This window comes from Puma concolor, chromosome A1, assembly GCF_028749965.1.
Source record: "Puma concolor isolate L17-30 chromosome A1, mPumCon1.1.hap2, whole genome shotgun sequence".
NCBI classification, from domain to species: domain Eukaryota; kingdom Metazoa; phylum Chordata; class Mammalia; order Carnivora; family Felidae; genus Puma; species Puma concolor.
Window position 1 is genome coordinate 171,012,872 of NC_141667.1, and position 17,621 is coordinate 171,030,492.

Here is a 17,621-nt window from a genome sequence, read left to right on the forward strand (position 1 = left end):
AGTCATATGAAAAGGATGGAAGCTAATGGAAACTTGGCAACTACAGGCAGCTGGGAAAGAGGCTGGAAGTCAGGAAAAGCCTGAGGGGGTCTCCCAGCTCTGCCACTGTTAGGTGCAGGGCTGTGGCCACACGGCCAGCACTGCCTCAATTTACACTAAATTATACTTCCTGCTGTGGAAGGGTGCTTGGGCTCCTTGGGCAGGATGAGGGTCTTTGAGGTGTGATCACCTCTGCTTGAGGCCTCACACTGGGCTCCTCCCCATGGGGCTCTCTGCCCCCATCCTCTGTGAGATGCATGGAGAAGCCTCAGGTGAGTGAGCACTACGCCTGTGGTTTGGTGTGACTTTGCTCAGTGCTGTTTGAGGAAAGGGGCATAGGAGATGGCGGATCTCTGGACGCGGGGCGCTGTCTCCTGGGACCCCTGCACCGGAAGGTCAGGGGTGGATCCAGATGGGCTCAGAGGTTAGTACTTGCATACACCTCTGCGCTGGGAGCCACTGGCCTGGAATGTGGCGGCAGATGCCCGCTGCCGTCCCTTCAAGCTGACAAGAGACACTTGGAACCACCTGGGCTCCCAAGTCATCCCAACTCCCGTTCCGAGCAGCCTGATGCCCTAACAAGCCTACGGATGAGGCCTCACGGGGCCAGTGTTACAGGAACAAAGGGGCCTTTTCTCTCACTTCCAAAGAAAAAAAAAAAGCACCCAAATCTTCTGAAGAATGATGAGCATTGGCAAAAAAAAGGTTTTATATTTGATAAATTACACAGCTTAGAACAAAGATTTAGGTAAGTCGAATAAAAAATACTGCAAAGTAAAACACATTAAAAACTTTATTGTAAGTATTACACTTGTCCAAATTTGCATCAATTTGATACATTTCTGCTCATTTTGCAGAACGTAGGAGTCACACAATTGCCTTTCCCACCTCTGCCTCCCTTCTGCCTGGGCCCGTGTCCTCTGCTGTGTGCCCTGGCTGCAGCGGAAGTCCTGATGCGCCCGGGCCGGGGAGGACGCGCCTCCAGCGCGGTGGGCCCTGCGGCTGTTCCAGGGCTGAGCCCCTGCTCTCTCCATCCTGTTTCCACGTCCAGCCTGAGAGGCTGACTGTAGATGTTCTGAGCAAAAGGAACCCCAGCTAAGTTTCACAGAGTTTTCCAGAACCTTGAATCAGTATTCGATGATCATTATTTCTTAATGGAGGTGAGGGAAAGGGAGTTGGAAAGATTCCCTGGACTGAAATGGGCCGGAACAGTGTGGATAGAGTTTGGTTCTCTGTTTCTCCCTCCACACTCAGGCCTGGCCAAGACTGTGTGCAGCAGACACGCCCTGCTCACCCCCTAGGAAAGGTGGACACCAAACAGTCACTGAGGCTTGAAAGCAAATTTGAGGAAAAAAATAGTGATGAGAAAAAGTCCATAAGGAATATTTTGCCATGTTCTTCCTGAATAACATTCCCCTTTTTTCCAGTGGTAGCATTTATGATCAGATATAATGTAGGAGGATCCATTATAGTAAAAAGAATAATATTACAGTAACTTCCCATCAGCGGTGCTATTCAATTGCTTACAGAAACCTGCAACTTTAATGTATTTTAAACACATCAGGAATGAGTGATGATTTTCAAACTAAGGAAAATGCCCAATAAAAAAATATAGAAAATACATGCTAGTTTAATGGCAAACTTATTTTCGATACTCTTTTAACAGCAGTGATCTTGGAATTAAGGGAGGAGCAGCGGGGACCGCCCTTTGCCCACGAGAACATGGGAGACCATCAGCGCCAGAGAGCGTGACCTCAGGCTGATTCAGTAGCGGGGCCGGTGCCCGCCCGCTGTGGGCGGCAGCTTGGCCAGTCTGTGTGTCGCTGCCCAGGACCCTCAGTGCTGCAGCAGGAAGTTGGTAGCCACATTCAGGTCATTATTTGAAGCTCTCAGGGCTTCTAAAGCATCACCCCTGGAAAATCCCATCTCCATGAGCCGAGCAACCTGAAAACAAACAAAACCAGAAACCTGATGAGGCTGAGGACCCTGCTACTAATCCATCAGCCCCCCAGGTACTCTTCAGGAGAGTTTTGCAGAGAAGGTTAAAAAAACAAACAAACCCTAATTTTCATTTCAGTGTGAAATAGGATTAAAAATTTTTTTTAACAGGCACATTTTAAAGTGCTTAACGTATGGCTAATAAGTGTAATTATCTCATTTAACTCTCATTTGAGAGACCAGGAATGAGTCTCCAAGGGTCAAGCGACCCGCCAGGACCAGCAGAGGGTGGACGAGCCCGTGGGGTGCGGCCTGGAAAGCCAGTCTGCACAGCAGCCCCGCTCACACGACTCTGCACGCCCTTTCAGCGTCAGGTGGGATTCCCGCGAACAACTTCTCCAAGTCACGTTTCCTTGTGCGTGTGAACAATCGCTTAGTTGAACATTAATTTCTGATGCTGGCAGACACCGATGACAAAAATGTGTGCAGGTTCTTGGAATCACACAGCCAGGGAAGGAAAACCTGCCATGTGAGGTGCAGCATTTGCTAAGGTCCTGGCTGCGGGGGCTCTCCAGGCAGCAGCCGTGCGCACCAGGAGGTGAAGCTTGGGGCAGAACCAGGGGGAAGTACGTATCGAAAGTCACCAAGGGTAGGGAGGACGAGGCTTGCATTTTCGTGACCACAAATCCTGAATCTGTAAACACAGAGGTTTCCTGCACTTTCAACATAGGATTTCCATGAAGCAGGCAGTGCCACTGAAATTTAGGCATAACCTATTTTCCCATTTTCAAATGTATTATAAATAGATCTATGACGCCAGACCAGCCAAAGGAATCTATTCTTTGTACGTATGTTGAAACATACTTTTGTAAGTTTTGTAACACATGTTGAGATTTTCCCCACGTGGGGGTTAAAGAGGCTCTGTGGACTGAGGACTTGGTCACCACTTCTGATCCTTCCTGTAGAAAATAGTGCCCTCAGTGCAAAGTGTATGGAAAACGCCTGATGCTGTGGGGGTCGGGGTGGGTTGTGGGCAGGGCTGGGGGAAAGGAGTGAGGAGGAGGGGGGTGGGGTGGGGGGAAGGGAGGAAGGTGGGGAGCCCAGTGGGTGGCAGGGGAGGAGATGGGAGTAAGCTCTCTGCCCTGCCCACACCCAGACCCCTCCTTCCTCAAGGAGCCTCAGGGACACAGATGCTAACCGAGCTGAGCAGAGGCAGACATGCAGGCGACACTTCTGAGAGGCGGGTTCTAGCTCGTGTTTTCCAAACCGAGGCTGTGATCCCTCAAGAGTGCGTCACGAACACTCAGTGGGTTAAGAGGAGCATTAAAAAATGTATGCAGCGAGGGCCCTCCTTCCAGAAAGCTTCCTTTCCGTTCTCCACACGCACACACGTGTCTGCTGCAGGCATCTCTTGCTGTGGGCTGTGGCAAGACACCTGACAGCTGTTTTCTGAAGGGACGCTCGGTGCCTGGGAAAAAGGCCGTCATATGTGGGAGACCCACTCCCCGGGCTGGGGGACAGTGTGGACAGAACGGCAAGAATCTTCTGCTTTCATTTCCTGCTCAAGGAAAGAACCACCTTTCCCAGGGTATCACAAACACTCCCTCACTTACTGGCCAAGATGGACAGTTCTTCCTCCACAGAAGCAGAATCTGCCTCTCGCTGTCATCCGTGGGACTTCAAAGGTCCTAATTTCACCCTTTCAAGTAACAGAAAACAATCCTAGTCCCTTTCCTGGGTGAAGCACTTTGAAGGTCTGAAGGCCATCCTCCCCCATCTTTCTTGCTCCAGGCCAGCGCCCCAGCTCCTGGTCCGGCCTGGGTGCCGTGGAACCCTCCCTTGACTTTACTGCCAGGGTCCCTCTACCAGAAGGCTCTTTTCCTCTGCCCTTGGCCTCGGTAGCTCCTCTTCATCCACTGACTCTGGGGGCACCTGGCCCTTTCCCATTCTCCCAGACCAGAAGGAAGCCCAGACAAAAAGTTCTGTGGCTCCACTGACCTGTGTCCTGGGCTCCCTGTCACTGTGTTGTAAGCCTCCTGAGAACGGGGGCCGGGGCTGCTTTCTTCATTCCTGTGCTCCAGGATCCATCTCTGTCCAGTGAAGCGCCCCACCCCCCCAATGCTCTCCCGTTGCTGCTGTCCTGTGCTCGCAGCCCTTGTCACAGCAGTGGAACACTTCGGCAGCGTGCACACGTGTGTATGGGCATGTGCCTGTGCTCGTGTGCAGAATCCGAAGCAGGCTCCAGGCTCTGAGCTGTCAGCACAGAGCCCGATGCAGGGCTCGAACCCATGAACCACTGTGATCATAACCTGGGCTGAAGTCGGATGCTTAACCAACAGAGCACCCAGGCACCCCTAATTTCAGTTTCAATTCTGTTGTCTCCTAGGTTACTCAGATCCCTCAAAATTTTATCACCCCCGAACTGGAGTAGCAAACCTCTATAATGTCCCCGTCAAGTGACTGATGAAAATGTCAAGCAGGCAAAAATCAAAGGTAGGGCCCCAAACTCACTACAGACCTCCCTTTCTATTCAAGTGGCTGACCAACTTTTTTTTGGTCTTTTTAGAGATTTTTAACTGGTTTAAAGCCCACTTCATATTATTATCCATTCCACATGTCACCAATGTATCTCTTACAGTCGTCAGATGTCTTGATGACATCCTGTGTGAGCAGGAGCAGGGTGGTGTCGACAGACCACAACACTCTTCTTAACACTCAAGTCATCTGATGCTCTATTTTAGGCTCTGCCAGACGTGAAACATCAGTTTTGCCATTTGGTTACGAGGATCCACATTTTCCTCTTTCCTTGGGGGGATTTCGAACAGTATGACCCGCCCTGCTTTCTCTACCCCGAGCAGCATACTCGAGGACCTGGGCTGGGCGCACGTCAAATCCAGGTGATCCTTCCTAGGTCATTTCCTGGATTGAAATAACCTTTAATGACGTTTATTCCAGTAACTGACAGTTAAGAACCACTATCTTTAGTGGAGCTAATGTGGCCCAGGAGGAGGTGGGCAGCTCCACCTGCCTTCTCTCTGTTACCACAAACACGACGCTACCACCCAGCAACGTGGCGGTCCTTAACGACTTCAGTTTGGCTCACGCGACATTCACGATCACCGCTTTGTCACCGTTGGTGCTTCAAGCACAGCTAAAGACTGGCTGCTTCTTGGCACCTCGCCAGCAGGAATAAAAGTATCTATCTGCCAAATTGTGATTCATACCGGAGCTGATGGTGTGTAAGCCAGGCCCCCACCACCAGCAGGTGAGGGTGCTAGGCCACAACTTCCAGCTGGTGCTTGAGTCTTCCCTCCACGGATTCTGAATTTGGCTTGGAGGCTGATGATGGGCTGGCCATATAGGCCACCAAAGCACAGCTCCAGCACGGGCTGCACCACCTTGGAGGGGACCCCTCAGGCCTTCGACGGCCGGGTCGTGTCCTACATACATACACGATGTCGGTGTGGAGAAGCCTTCTCTGCACGTGAGGCTTCCTCCCGAGTTCACTCAGTCTCTCAGAAACGAACAACCACATGTGCACCGTTGTTGGTTTTGGCAACTGGGCCGTGTTTTTCACAGGTTTTGCTGAGAAGCGCATTTGATGTACTTAGAAGCTTGCGGCAGGCCACTGGCTGTCCATCCTCTGGAGGCCGGCAACCGTGCCCCTTTAGCCAAAGCTGGCTTCAGAGCTTTCTGCATTGTTTAGGGGTGAGAAGAAAAGTGTGATTGCAGAATTTTCACGGCGGAACCACCTGGTGCTTTAACCAGATGAAAAAACAAAGTAGAAATAATGTTAACAGTTCTTTTTAAAAACTGAACAATTACACTAAGAAAGTGTATCTGTATTGAGAGGGCACCTGTTGGGATGAGCACTGGGTGTTGTATGGAAACCAATTTGACAATAAATTTCATATATTTAAAAAAAAAAAAAAGAAAGTGTATCTGTACATTTCCTCTGGTGTCCCAAATAGTAAATATCTAAGGAAAAATGAAATTGTATGCTTGAGCTTAGGAATGTGGACAACAATCAGCCAGAAAAGACGAGAAGCAGAGAGACAGCAGGTTCAACAGGTGTTTTCTAACTGCTGGCATCTCTCAGTGGAGGCTGCCTGGAAGGGGGCCGTGCACCCCACTGCTGTCCTTTCTTGGGAGCTGGTTCAAAGCTCACATCCAGATATAAGAACTGGAGCCGAACTGGGGATCTCCAGCTCCCCTGGGTGGCAGAACAATCTCGTTATCATGTAACAATTATAACAATGCAGCCTTTACTTGTCGCGGACTTATAGTTCCCTGTGCGGAGAAGCCCAACTTGCGCAGTGCTAGCGCACTCTGTCATTGTCTCTGTGTGAAGGTTGCATTAGCACGTGAAACACGAACTCCTGTGCTCAAATGGCAGAAAGAGAAAACTGAGACCTATGCAGACCTGTGGTCAGATGTGCAAATACACACAGGCTTCCCGAAGTGCCCAATTCCTTCAAAGAAAAACACAGAGGAGGCTGGCAGCCGTTTTAGATGTTACCCAAGTGCCAGAGAGTCATCCCAGCCACCACTGCTGGGAGGGGGTGAGCCTGTCAGTGGGCAGGGAGAGTCTGAGCTCTGGGCTCAGGCCCCCATATGCCATGTATTCACCGCCTGAGTCAGGTGGGCCACTAAACCGTGGGCTCTCAGTGCTCCCACAGTCTGGGGATAAGAGACGTGAGTGAAGGGCCTGGCCTGGTTGCCTGGTAGCTGGCGCCTGACAGGTGCTCAGTGAGCATGGCCCCGTCATAATTCTCACCCTGCTGAAGACTGACTGGCCCAGGTGTGCGAGTCCTTCCCTGTGACCCTTGCGGCCTCAGTTCAGAGGTTCCCACAGCCTGACAAAACCACCCCTGGCTTTGGTTTTCAGCATTCACTTGAGCTGCTTTCACTTTACTTGCTTTATATCCTTTGTTGGTCGAAGAACTGATGTGTGTTTTACAATGATCAAGCGCATGCGTGTTCTCAGGGAGCCCCAGTGAGCACTGAGCGGCTGGAAGGAGTGTTGGGCAGAAAATCAGCCCTCCCGGGACGCTCGGTCAAACATGGGGTTCAAGGTGAAATTCGCCCTCATGTACACATCCTGCCACAGTTAAACACAGCCACGCTTAAAACCAACGCCAGAATGATTTGTTACATATTTCCAGTGTTTAAATGGCACATGCAAGAACTGGCCTAAGAAAACTAACATGGTGAGCCCAGATGAAGTAGAAAAGATAGGAAAAATCTTTTCTTAAAAGGTGAGCATAAAATTCTAAAAGCCCACATTATTTTAGTGACTCTTAGAAAACTTTATATTTGTATACATTCTAGCAAATATTCAGCTGTGATGATTATATAAATAATGGTATTTACAGATACTCAGTTCACCTCCCTCCCCATCCAAGGCATATATATTAGCCACATAACACATCAAATCACACTGGAAACCTAATTTGTTTCCTCTACAGGCTGTTTCTTGTCTTTTCAGTTCAGCTCTTGGAATGAGAGCTATCTGTTACCTGATCAGATAGAACGTCCATGGGAAGAGAAAAGTCCATGGTCTTGACTATAAGATAAAAATACAAAAACACCTCCTGATCGGTTTAAGTCAAGTTGTGGACAGTATAGGAATGTCATTCATTCACCGAATGTTCACAGACTCCCCGAGGGTCTGTGTGAAGTATCCTCGGTGAGCTGGGATTAGTGACTTCCGTGTTGTCGGTCTTCCCCAGCAGGCAGACAACGAGCTCCGTGCGGGCTGGGACTGTGCCTGCTGTGTACCCCACCTGACACAGAGCCTGGCACACAGAACGTGCCCAGCAGTGGCTAGAGAAGGAGTTTCAGTTTAGTGATATAAGTTCTTTAAGGAACTGACCGTCTGCTGGGGGAAGACCACCAATAAACAGCTTGGGGCTGGAATGATAAAGCTGGTAAAACACTCAGGACGCTGCACACACCCGCTGCCACCACGAGACCTGCAGATGCACACCTGGTGTCTCAGTCAGTCTCAGACTGGCTGGCTTTGCAGTGGTCTGTCTGGGAAACTTACCAAAAAAAAAAAAAAAAAAAAAAAAAAGGCCCATAGAATTTTCTGAAAAGCGTTTCTTTCAACATTCCTTCTCCATCTTGGAACACAGTAAGTCCCCTCCTTCTGCTCATGCATCACAGGGAATCTTCTGTCTAAACATTCTCACCACAGAACATCAGAATAGAGTTCATCTGGGTTTCTAGTCTAAACAAAATAATCCTTTTCTCTATTTGCTTTAAACAGTAATCGGGTTATAACATACAGAGTGTTAGGCCTCCTGTCTCCCACGTCCCTCATTCATAAAAACAGAAGGTGCCTGAGTGTAACCCCAGATGCCTGTCTTCTGTAACTGAAGACTTGACTTTCTAGAGGAAGGTTCAGAGGTATCTCTGCGTAAGGGTCTGCAACGAGGGGCGGGTACTGGAATTGTAGCCTAGCCGTGTGGCACATCCCCCCAGCGACCTGTGACTCTGCTGGCAGCTCTTGGTCAAGGGCCCGAGGCCCCCCGTGTGCCAGCCCCACACAAGGCCGGGAACATGGACAGGAGCAGGTGCCGCAGGTGAGCTCTCCCACCACCGATGGCAGTGCTCTGAAGACAGACAAGGCAGAATGAGTTTTTCCTAGAATACGTTTTCCAAAGAAAGACCCTGTTGAACAAGAAAAGAAACCTATAGGGATGGAAATAAATCCCTATCAGTTTTCCTTTCCTTAGAAAAAACAAAAATAAAAAACAAAAAACAAAAAACAATCCTCTATGATTTGGGACATGTGGGACTCCGATCTCGAGCTAATTCTCACTCAAGAAAATAAATGAAGTCCTACTTTGCCTTCTACCGACGATGCAACTACTCTCTGGCACCAGTGAATCAGGATGTTCATCCCAATGAAACATGGCAATTCCTCTCAGTGACATACTCCTCTTGTTTTGTTCAAGTGAAGACTGTGGTTTTCTTTAACTTCCCTTTAGCTAAGGGTGTCAAAAGCAAACGGTTTTTGGGTTCTACTTCCCAAATTCTGACACTTACAGGAAGTGATGCCCACCTGAATGATGCCCGCCCCAATCCCACGCTGGTTGCCCCCTCACGGCACACCACCATCTGGGCCACACGCACGCCCTGCCGGGAGGAGCACCCCAGCAGAAGTCTTGGGGATGTGGCTCACCCTTCCCTCCCCTTCATTATAACAACCATGTTGCCGCTCAGGGCAAGCTGACTCTCCTACCTCGTGGCTTCCCCACTGCAAGTGCACAGTCAGGTCACCTGTGGTTCAGTGTGCTTCTCTCCCCTGGATACCTGGCCATTCCCCTCCTCCTCAGAAATGCTGAACCCCTTTGATCACACACATTGGGGGAGTGAATGGTTTCTGGTTATTTTATGCTCCTGTCTGGCTACAGGCTGCTCAGAGGCCCCTTATTTTTGCATTTCTGCTTTGCTCAGGCTTTGGTACTGAGAAGGCCCTCACAACAGACTGGATGAGCTCCACTGCTTATATCTTTTAGAAGACCCAGCAGAATGAGGCACCCCCCACCCCCCCAAAGTTAGTTAATTATTTGACTGCCACACAATATTTCATTATAACACAGTTAGCTTTGCTATTCTCTGAGAAAACCTATTTCCAGCCTACAGATGGAAAAGTCTGACATAATACCACTCTCACACCTTCACGTTTAGCCCTGCTCCTTCCCTGTGTGGGAAACAGGAAGAGATGGGATTAGCCCTCATGGAGCTCGCCATCACCAGGGAAATAAAAGCTGAGTCACTGCTGGACCAGTTCCCAGCTCACAATTATAAATACACAGAAGTACAAAGTGTACCCCAAAATACATACATGTTAGTGAGGGGGAACTGTTTGTATCAGGTGAGTTTTTATGGTGACAGTGGTGAAGATTCTGGAGAAGGGAAGAGAGAAGAAAACCTCATTAAGATTAAGATTCTCCTGACTAAGTGCATTTTGCTATTTATCAGCTAAGACTGAAAGTGTTCTGTGTGCTGAAGGCCATTCTCTCTCTAGTCGGGTCAATGAATATTTTGGATGCCATGAGTGGAATCCACAGGACGGGTCTCACGTATTATCAACCTACTAAAGCAAGAGTCTCGTAAGCACTCGTAAGCATATTTCCTGGGCAGGGATGGAATAAGTTACATTATGGTTATAATACGCCCCTTCCTCCATGGGTAGTCCACCCTCCAGGGGAACCCCATGATGTGACTCCCGGTTTAAGATCCTGCCATGGTTCCTCAGGGCCTACAGCATAGAAGTGGGAGTTCACACCCGGTGGCAGGACTATGGGAGCTGCCTTCCCCGCCCCCTGCACTGGCGGTCCTTTCTTAGTTTCAGTGGCACTGGAATACTTCTGCACAGTTGACTAGAGATGTCGCTGAGCCTGGCTCCCCATACCGGGCTCTGCACCACTTGAGGTCAGGAAATTATGCCTTATTTATCTCTGTATTTCAAGAACCTAGCCCAGTGGCCAGCCTGATGCAGAGCAGACAGCTGGTAATTCTTGGCTGATTAGGAGGTAAAGAAGTGTGACGGGAAGGCAGGAAGCTGGAATCTGTACCAGTCCATTTATCTTCCCTCTGTCGAGCGCTAGCTTGGTTTAGTCCGGCTTAATTTCCTTGCCTGTTTTTACCTATGTATTCCATTAAGGATAAACTTAAGGGTCATTTTCTAAGCGTAGAAGGGTTCAAGAAAGACAAACTTGGTAAGTTTTTTCCTCCTTTGATTAAAAAAAAAAGTAGGAGGCTAATGACAGAAGTTCATTGTTATTTTTGACTATAGGTGTAATATGAAAATCCCTGTTTAAAAAGAAAAGAAGAAAGAGAAATGGAATAATGTATCTATTTCTTTTTAAGATATTAGACATTTGAGCACATTTTATTATTAAAAAGAGTTTTTATAGGGTGGCACTTGGTTTTGACAGGTTCTTAAAAGGGACTGGGGCTGGGGGCACCTGGGTGGTTCAGTCGGTTAAGCATCTGACTTCAGCTCAGGCCATGATCTCATGGTTTATAAATTCGAGACCCACATCGGGCTCTCTGCTGTCAGCACAGAGCCTGCTTCGGATCCTCTGTCTCCTTCTCTCAGCCCCTCCCTCACTTGCTCTCTCTCTCAGAAATAAATAAACATTAAAAAAATTTTTTTAAAACAGGGGGTGGCTGGGGACGGCATCTTCAAGGGGCACTAAACTGGCAAAGGTGTTGAGTCCACTTGTTGAAAAACAGTAGACTGTGAAGACCCAAAAATTCAGGAACTTACCAACAGCAGAAGTAGAAAAAGTGGCAAAATTTTTCTATGGCTGTATGTTAGACTATTATGAGATGTAATAAGAGATGCACATTCATTCTTAGAATATTCTTTGTTTTCCGAACTGAAAGAACTCTCACTAAAATTCCTTAAGTATTTTTTTTACATCAGAAAAACAGAAAACAATAGTTTTCATTGTTCTTGACTTAGAAAATTATTAAGTTCCCTAATGCACTAAAATTGCATGACTCTGATATTTAAAAGATACAGCACATTTAATTGAAGAATTAAGCATCAAGAGGTTTTGTTCGTCCAAGCTATCTTACTACGTTACTAATAGATAATATTTTACATAGTGTCTAGCCTCAACAAACTAACCAAGAGATTATATATTAACTATACATTTCTAAACATTGTTGTCAATGTCCTGAGGGCAAGAACATTTTTTCCCCTCTTTTACAGCTTGGCTAGCACCTATCGCAAATATTGCCAAGGGTCTACATAATAAACAATACCAGGGAAGAACCTGGGTTTTAAGGCAATGACAGTCTGTAATGACCATTTTCAAGAAAATTAGTAAACACAAGAAACAAGGTTTAGAAAATTAATGATGAATAAGGAAGCATATGTTAAAAACAGCCTCTCACATATTTACATCTTTTCATACCAGAGCAAGGAAGAAGTTAGTGCTGTTTAAACTGATAATGACAACATGTTAACCTGCTGTCATTCTGGGAGGATCAAGGAAAATGATTCATTAAAAAACCCTGAAGACTTCAATTACACACATTCTCCTTATTGTTATTTTTGACACTTTTTTTTTTTTGAAAGTGCCAACACAAAGAGCTATCTCACCTTAAATACCTCATATCCTTAACGGTCTGTGAGGAATGTGACTTGCGGTTCTAGCACAAGTAAGTAAACAGTAATAGAACTCTTTCTTTTTACCTGAACTTGAGAGCATTAGCTTATTTTTGAATCTGTTATCATAAATATCTTACAAAATGAGTTACTGGGCTTTATTTTCATAGCTACGGGGATAACATTTTTCTAGAAATTCTCTAAGGGCACCAAGGTGGCTCACTCAGTTAAGTGTCCGACTCTTGGTTTCCTCTCAGGTCATGATCTCACGGTTTCATGAGTTGAAGCCCCACATCAGGCTCTGTGGGGATTCTCTGTCTCCTCTCTGTCCCTCCCCTACTCATGCTGTCTCTGTCTCTCTCAAAATAAATAAATAAACTTAAAAAAAAATTCTCTAATGGACATGGAAGAAAACTGGCTCCTTCCTGCACCTCTTACAGTCCTGAGGAGCCATGAAAATGATCAGTCTGAGTGAGAAGTTGTGAGGGGGCAAGCCGGATCAATTCATCAGGCACATTCAACTGGGTTCTTTCCAAGGTGTTTACGGTGGCCTAATCCAGGGTGGCCGTGGGAGCTCTGACCAGAGGCCCCTCATGAATTCCAGAAAAAGTCAGGATACAGCTTTGCCACACAGACTGGGTGCCCTGGGTCCAACTGACCTTTATGTCCTCTGGGGACAGGGGTGGTGATGGCCTGGACGGTGTGACCAGCTATGAAATGCTGCACCTGATTTATTTGATGAGTAGACAACAATGTATGTAGAAGGAAATTTAAAAGTGTTGTTACTACAATGCTCTAAACTTCTTTCACAGATTTTTTTTTAACTTTCTAGTTTGAAATAATCTCACACTTCTAGAAAAGTTTCAAGAACAGTACCTAGAACCAATTACTTTTCATCCAGATTTGCTGTTACTTTGCCACAGCTGCGTTCCCTCTCTCTCTCCCTCAGTCTATATGCTCTCTCACTTATTCTTCCCGAAACATTTGAGATTAAGTTGCACATACCATGTCCCTTTACCTCTAAGTACTTCAGTGTGTATTTTTCAAGAATAAGAATATTCTCTTTCCTAATCACAGTCCATATAGATACCAAATCGCAGACACTGAACATTAATATAAAACTATGATCTAATCCACAGTCCAATTTCATCAACTGGCTCTAAAATGTTTGTTCACCAAAAATGTTTGCACTGCATTTCAGGACAGAATGGATTGCATTTCTCGATCACATCTGACATTTTGTTAACATGCCTCTTTGTCCCCTTTAATCTGGAACAGCTTGCGGCATGAGTATTGTTGAAGAATATGGGTCAGATATTTTATAGAATGTCCCTCAAACTGGTTTATCTGCTTAATCTTTATGATCAAAGTTATGGATTTTTTATTGTAAGACATAACTGATGTGTCCTTCCAGGACATGCCAGCAGCCTCTCTGTTCCATTACCGGTATACTGATTCTGATGATGTGGTTAAGCTGGTGCCCAGTTTCTCCACTATATAGTTAACTATTTTCCTTTTGTAATTAATAAGCAACTTTTGGGGAGATACCTGGAGATTATATAAATAGCCTGTTCTTCAGATATTGATGATTTGTCCCTGAGTTGATTTTTACTCTGATAGCTGCAAAATTATGATTTTCTAATACCATCCACAATCCTCTCTACTTATTTCTTTACATTCCTTTTCCCTGTGGATGCATATACCTATATAAAAATTTATCTCCTAACATCAGTATGAGCTCATGGATTACCCGCTGCCCAGTGGATTATATTAAGTACTGTCCTTACTTACTTTGATACCCAAATCTGATGTCCCAGATTTGGTCACTGGGACACCCTCAAGCTGGCTCTGGTGTCCTTGGGACCTGAACCCTTAGTTATGAGAGTACTTCCTTAATTCCTTGCATGGTGGTCCAGGGTCATCTTGTTCCTTCCCAACCCTGGGCCTGGGACCCACCATTTCTCTCAAGAAGCTTGTTTCTGTCAGTGGGCCAACATATTTGGAGATGAGATCTGGGCAGCAGGTGTGGTCAGTGTTACTGGGATGCCACTGATTCCTTTAGGTTGACAGAGCTAAAACACATGTACACACACACACACACACACACACACACACACACACACACTCTTATTAAATCATGAGTTTATGCTGATACCTCTAATTCCAATCCTACCCTACAGGGTTCTTCCTTGCTCTCCCTTTTCTGTATTTGTATTATCCTTCTTCTACAGTAAGATCAACCTATTTCCTCATCTGCTTAAATCTATAATACAACCAACATAATTTCAGAATTGCTATACTCATACTCCTGTGAAAATAAACCTAGGATGAGCTTAAGATTTCTTTGCAATCCTTTTTTTTTTCTTTAGAATGAGGGCATGCTATGTTCAAAAGTTACAAAATTAATTTTTTCCCTCTCTCCTATGTTATTTATTTAAAATACAGTTGGATCTTTTATTTCTTTTTAGTTTTACAGCACTCCCTATTGTTGAATTGTTTTCTGTGAAACATTGTGAAACATTAACCTGATTCCTAAGTCAAAACCATACAAAAGGTTCTCTCAGAGAAGCACCACCCCTCCTGTCCTCTAGTCCTGTTGTCTCCTACCCCTTACAGAGAACAAACCTCAGTAGTTTCTTATATGTATAAAGTATTATAGATTTCAAAATAAGTGATCACAATGCATTTTTTTTTTCAAATTATGCCTTCCTCAAACTTGTAAGACCCTCAGTAGCTAATAAAGGACCAAGTGTCATCACTGTTAGCAGTGGTTTAACTGTTCTCAAAATTTTTGCATTCATATGCTTTATTTCTTTCAAGTCTTGTTCACCAAAACTCTTTTTAAATTTGAAACACAGGTTTAGGGTAAGTACCAGTGTTACTGATTACCTGTTCCTCAGAAACCTCTAGAGGAGGAGATGCTTGTTGTTCAGACCGCCGATCGTCCTGATAGTTTACATTTCGTCGCTGACGTAAAGGAGGGAAAAGACGATTCCAATTGATCATTCCTCCCTAAAAAGAGACCAATACACAATCATCAGACACAGAAGAGAACCATCTTATTAATGCTTGGAAGTGCCTTTTCTTACCATGAGGTCACATGTAGAGACTGGGAAATAAAAGACTGGTCTGCTGAATGCAAGCTGTCCAAACCCTACAGCATCACACCGCTATAGTAAAATAAAATAAAATAAAATAAAATAAAATAAAATAAAATAAAATAAAATAAAATAAAAACCCATGTTTTTAGCTATCTGCCAATATTTTATCAATTTATATCTTCTCTATTTCTAGATTTAGGAAAAATTACAGACTAAGACAGCATGAAAATTTTCCTACTATGAACATCTAAAAATGCTAGACAAAATAAAAGAATATTTCACATGCGTAGTTGAACATAGAAGGAACAAATGGAGGCCCCAAGATCCCCAAAACAAGTGCTGGAAAACCAGAACAGTAAGCAAGCAAGCTGCCAGGGGTGGGGCTGTATGGGCGAGCACATCCTGCTAACCTAGAACCACTTGGGTTTCATCACCTATTTGGGTTCAGGTGCTGAGACCTCGAGTATGAAAGAGGTAGTGACTCTGAGCTTATTACCTATGTAGAGGCACAACCCTCAAATGGCAACAACACCCTCAGTGAAAGAGAAGATGAGAAAAAACAAACCCGAAAGGTAGTCTCTCTGAGGGAGAGGGCAGTAATCTTGGCCTGCCTGAGAATTAAGAAATAAGAAATGAGAAATCTGAGGTTGAAGTTACATGAAAAATGTGTTTTAAAAACCCATCAAAACTGACACAAGAATTGGTTCCGGGATAGAGTTGGGATATATCTAAGGAGCCAAGCAAAAGCAAATGTAAAATTACTCTAGAGGGCCCCTCTCTTACCCTGGGATTACATGGGATTTATAGCTAAAACTCCAGTTGGGAAATACCTAGAATTCCAAATTCAAAACCCACGAGGAAAAAACCCATCATAAGCAAGGCTCAGTGTGTAAAATAAATAGAAGGATTAGATCCTTAGTGTTTAGGAATCAAAAGCACTGGCACTTGGTCTATGATAAAGGAGACATTACAAGTCAGCAGGAAGAGGACACATCATTTAATAAACAGCAATGGGACACATGGCTACATGGAAAAAGATAAAATTAGACTTTACTTCATACCATATACAAAAATAAGTTTATTGAAAAAATAAACTTAAAGATTTAGATTACACCAATAAATGGAAGGACATTCTATGCTCATGGATTGGAAGAACAAATATTGTTAACATGTCCATACTACCCATAGCAATCTACATATTTAATGCAATCCCTATCAAACTACCAATGGCATTTTTCACAGAACTAGACCAAACAATCCTAAAATTTGTATGGAACCACGCAAGACCCCAAATAGTCAAAGCAATCTTGAAAAACAAAACGAAACAAAACCGAACAAAACTGGAGGCATCACAGTTTCATACTTCAAGTGCTATTACAAAGCTGTAGTAATCAAAACAGTATAGTACCAGCACAAAAATGGACACATAGATCAACGGAACAGAATAGAAAGCCCAGAAATGAACCCAAAGTTATATAGTCAATTAATCTTTGACAAAGGAGTTAAGAATATATGACGGGAAAAAGGCAATCTCTTCAACAAATGGTGCTGGGAAAATCGTTCAGCTATATGCAAAAGAATGAAACTGGACCATTTTCTTACTCCATACACAAAAATAAACTCAAAATGGATTAAAGACCTAAATGTGAGACTTGAAATCATAAAAATCCTAGAAGAGAGCATAGGCAGTAATTTCTCTGACACTGGCTGCAGCAACATTTTTCTAGGTATGTCTCCTGAGGCAAGGGAAATAAAAGCAAAAATAAACTGTTGGGACTATATCAAAAACAACCTTCTGCACAACGAAGAAAACAATCAACAAAACTAAAAGGCAACCAACTGAATGGGAGAAGATATTTACAAATGACATATCCAATAAAGTGGTAGTATTAAGAACTAATACAACCCAACACCCAAAAGACAATTAAAAAATGGGCACAAGGCATGAAGAGAAATTTCTCCAAGGAAAACATACAGATGATCAATAGACACATGAAAAGATGTTCAGCATTACTCATCACCAGGGATATGCAAATCAAAACTACAGTGAGATATCACCTCACACCTGTCAGAATGGCTGAAATCAAAAACACAAGAAACAAGTGTTGGTAAGGATGTGGAGAAAAAGGAACCCTCGTGCACTACAAATTGGTACAACCACTGTGCAAAATAGTATGGAGGTTCCTCAAAGTTAAAAATAGAACTACCTTACGATCCAGTAATTACACTACTGGGTATTTACCCAAAAAATACAAAATCACTAACTCAAAGGGATACATGAACTTCTATGTTTATAGTAGCATTATTTATAATAGCTAAATTATGGAAGCAGCCCAGTGTCCACTGATAGATGAAAAGATAAAGAAGATGTGGATGTGTGTGTGTGTGTGTATATATATATATATATG

At 44.6% G+C, this 17,621-nt stretch overlaps 1 protein-coding gene across 7 annotated transcripts in view; it reads right to left on the bottom strand.

The window, feature by feature from the left end:
- Nucleotides 1–814: 814 nt before the first annotated feature.
- The window catches only part of UBAC2 (UBA domain containing 2), a 258,006-nt gene continuing 241,199 nt past the window's right edge, over nucleotides 815–17,621 (bottom strand). For 3 of the 7 annotated variants that reach the window (XM_086709047.1, XM_086709042.1, XM_086709054.1), the window contains 2 exons: nucleotides 15,002–15,124; nucleotides 9,697–9,893 (listed from right to left, as the gene is read on the bottom strand). In XM_086709047.1, coding sequence (XP_086565173.1) covers nucleotides 9,738–9,893; nucleotides 15,002–15,124 — 279 coding nt within the window. In that variant the 3' untranslated portion in view covers nucleotides 9,697–9,737. Of the gene's footprint in view, nucleotides 1,984–4,222; nucleotides 5,736–9,696; nucleotides 9,894–15,001; nucleotides 15,125–17,621 lie in introns of those variants that run through there. The other 4 variants (XM_086709033.1, XM_086709026.1, XM_086709063.1 and 1 more) reach the window with 4 other exon arrangements.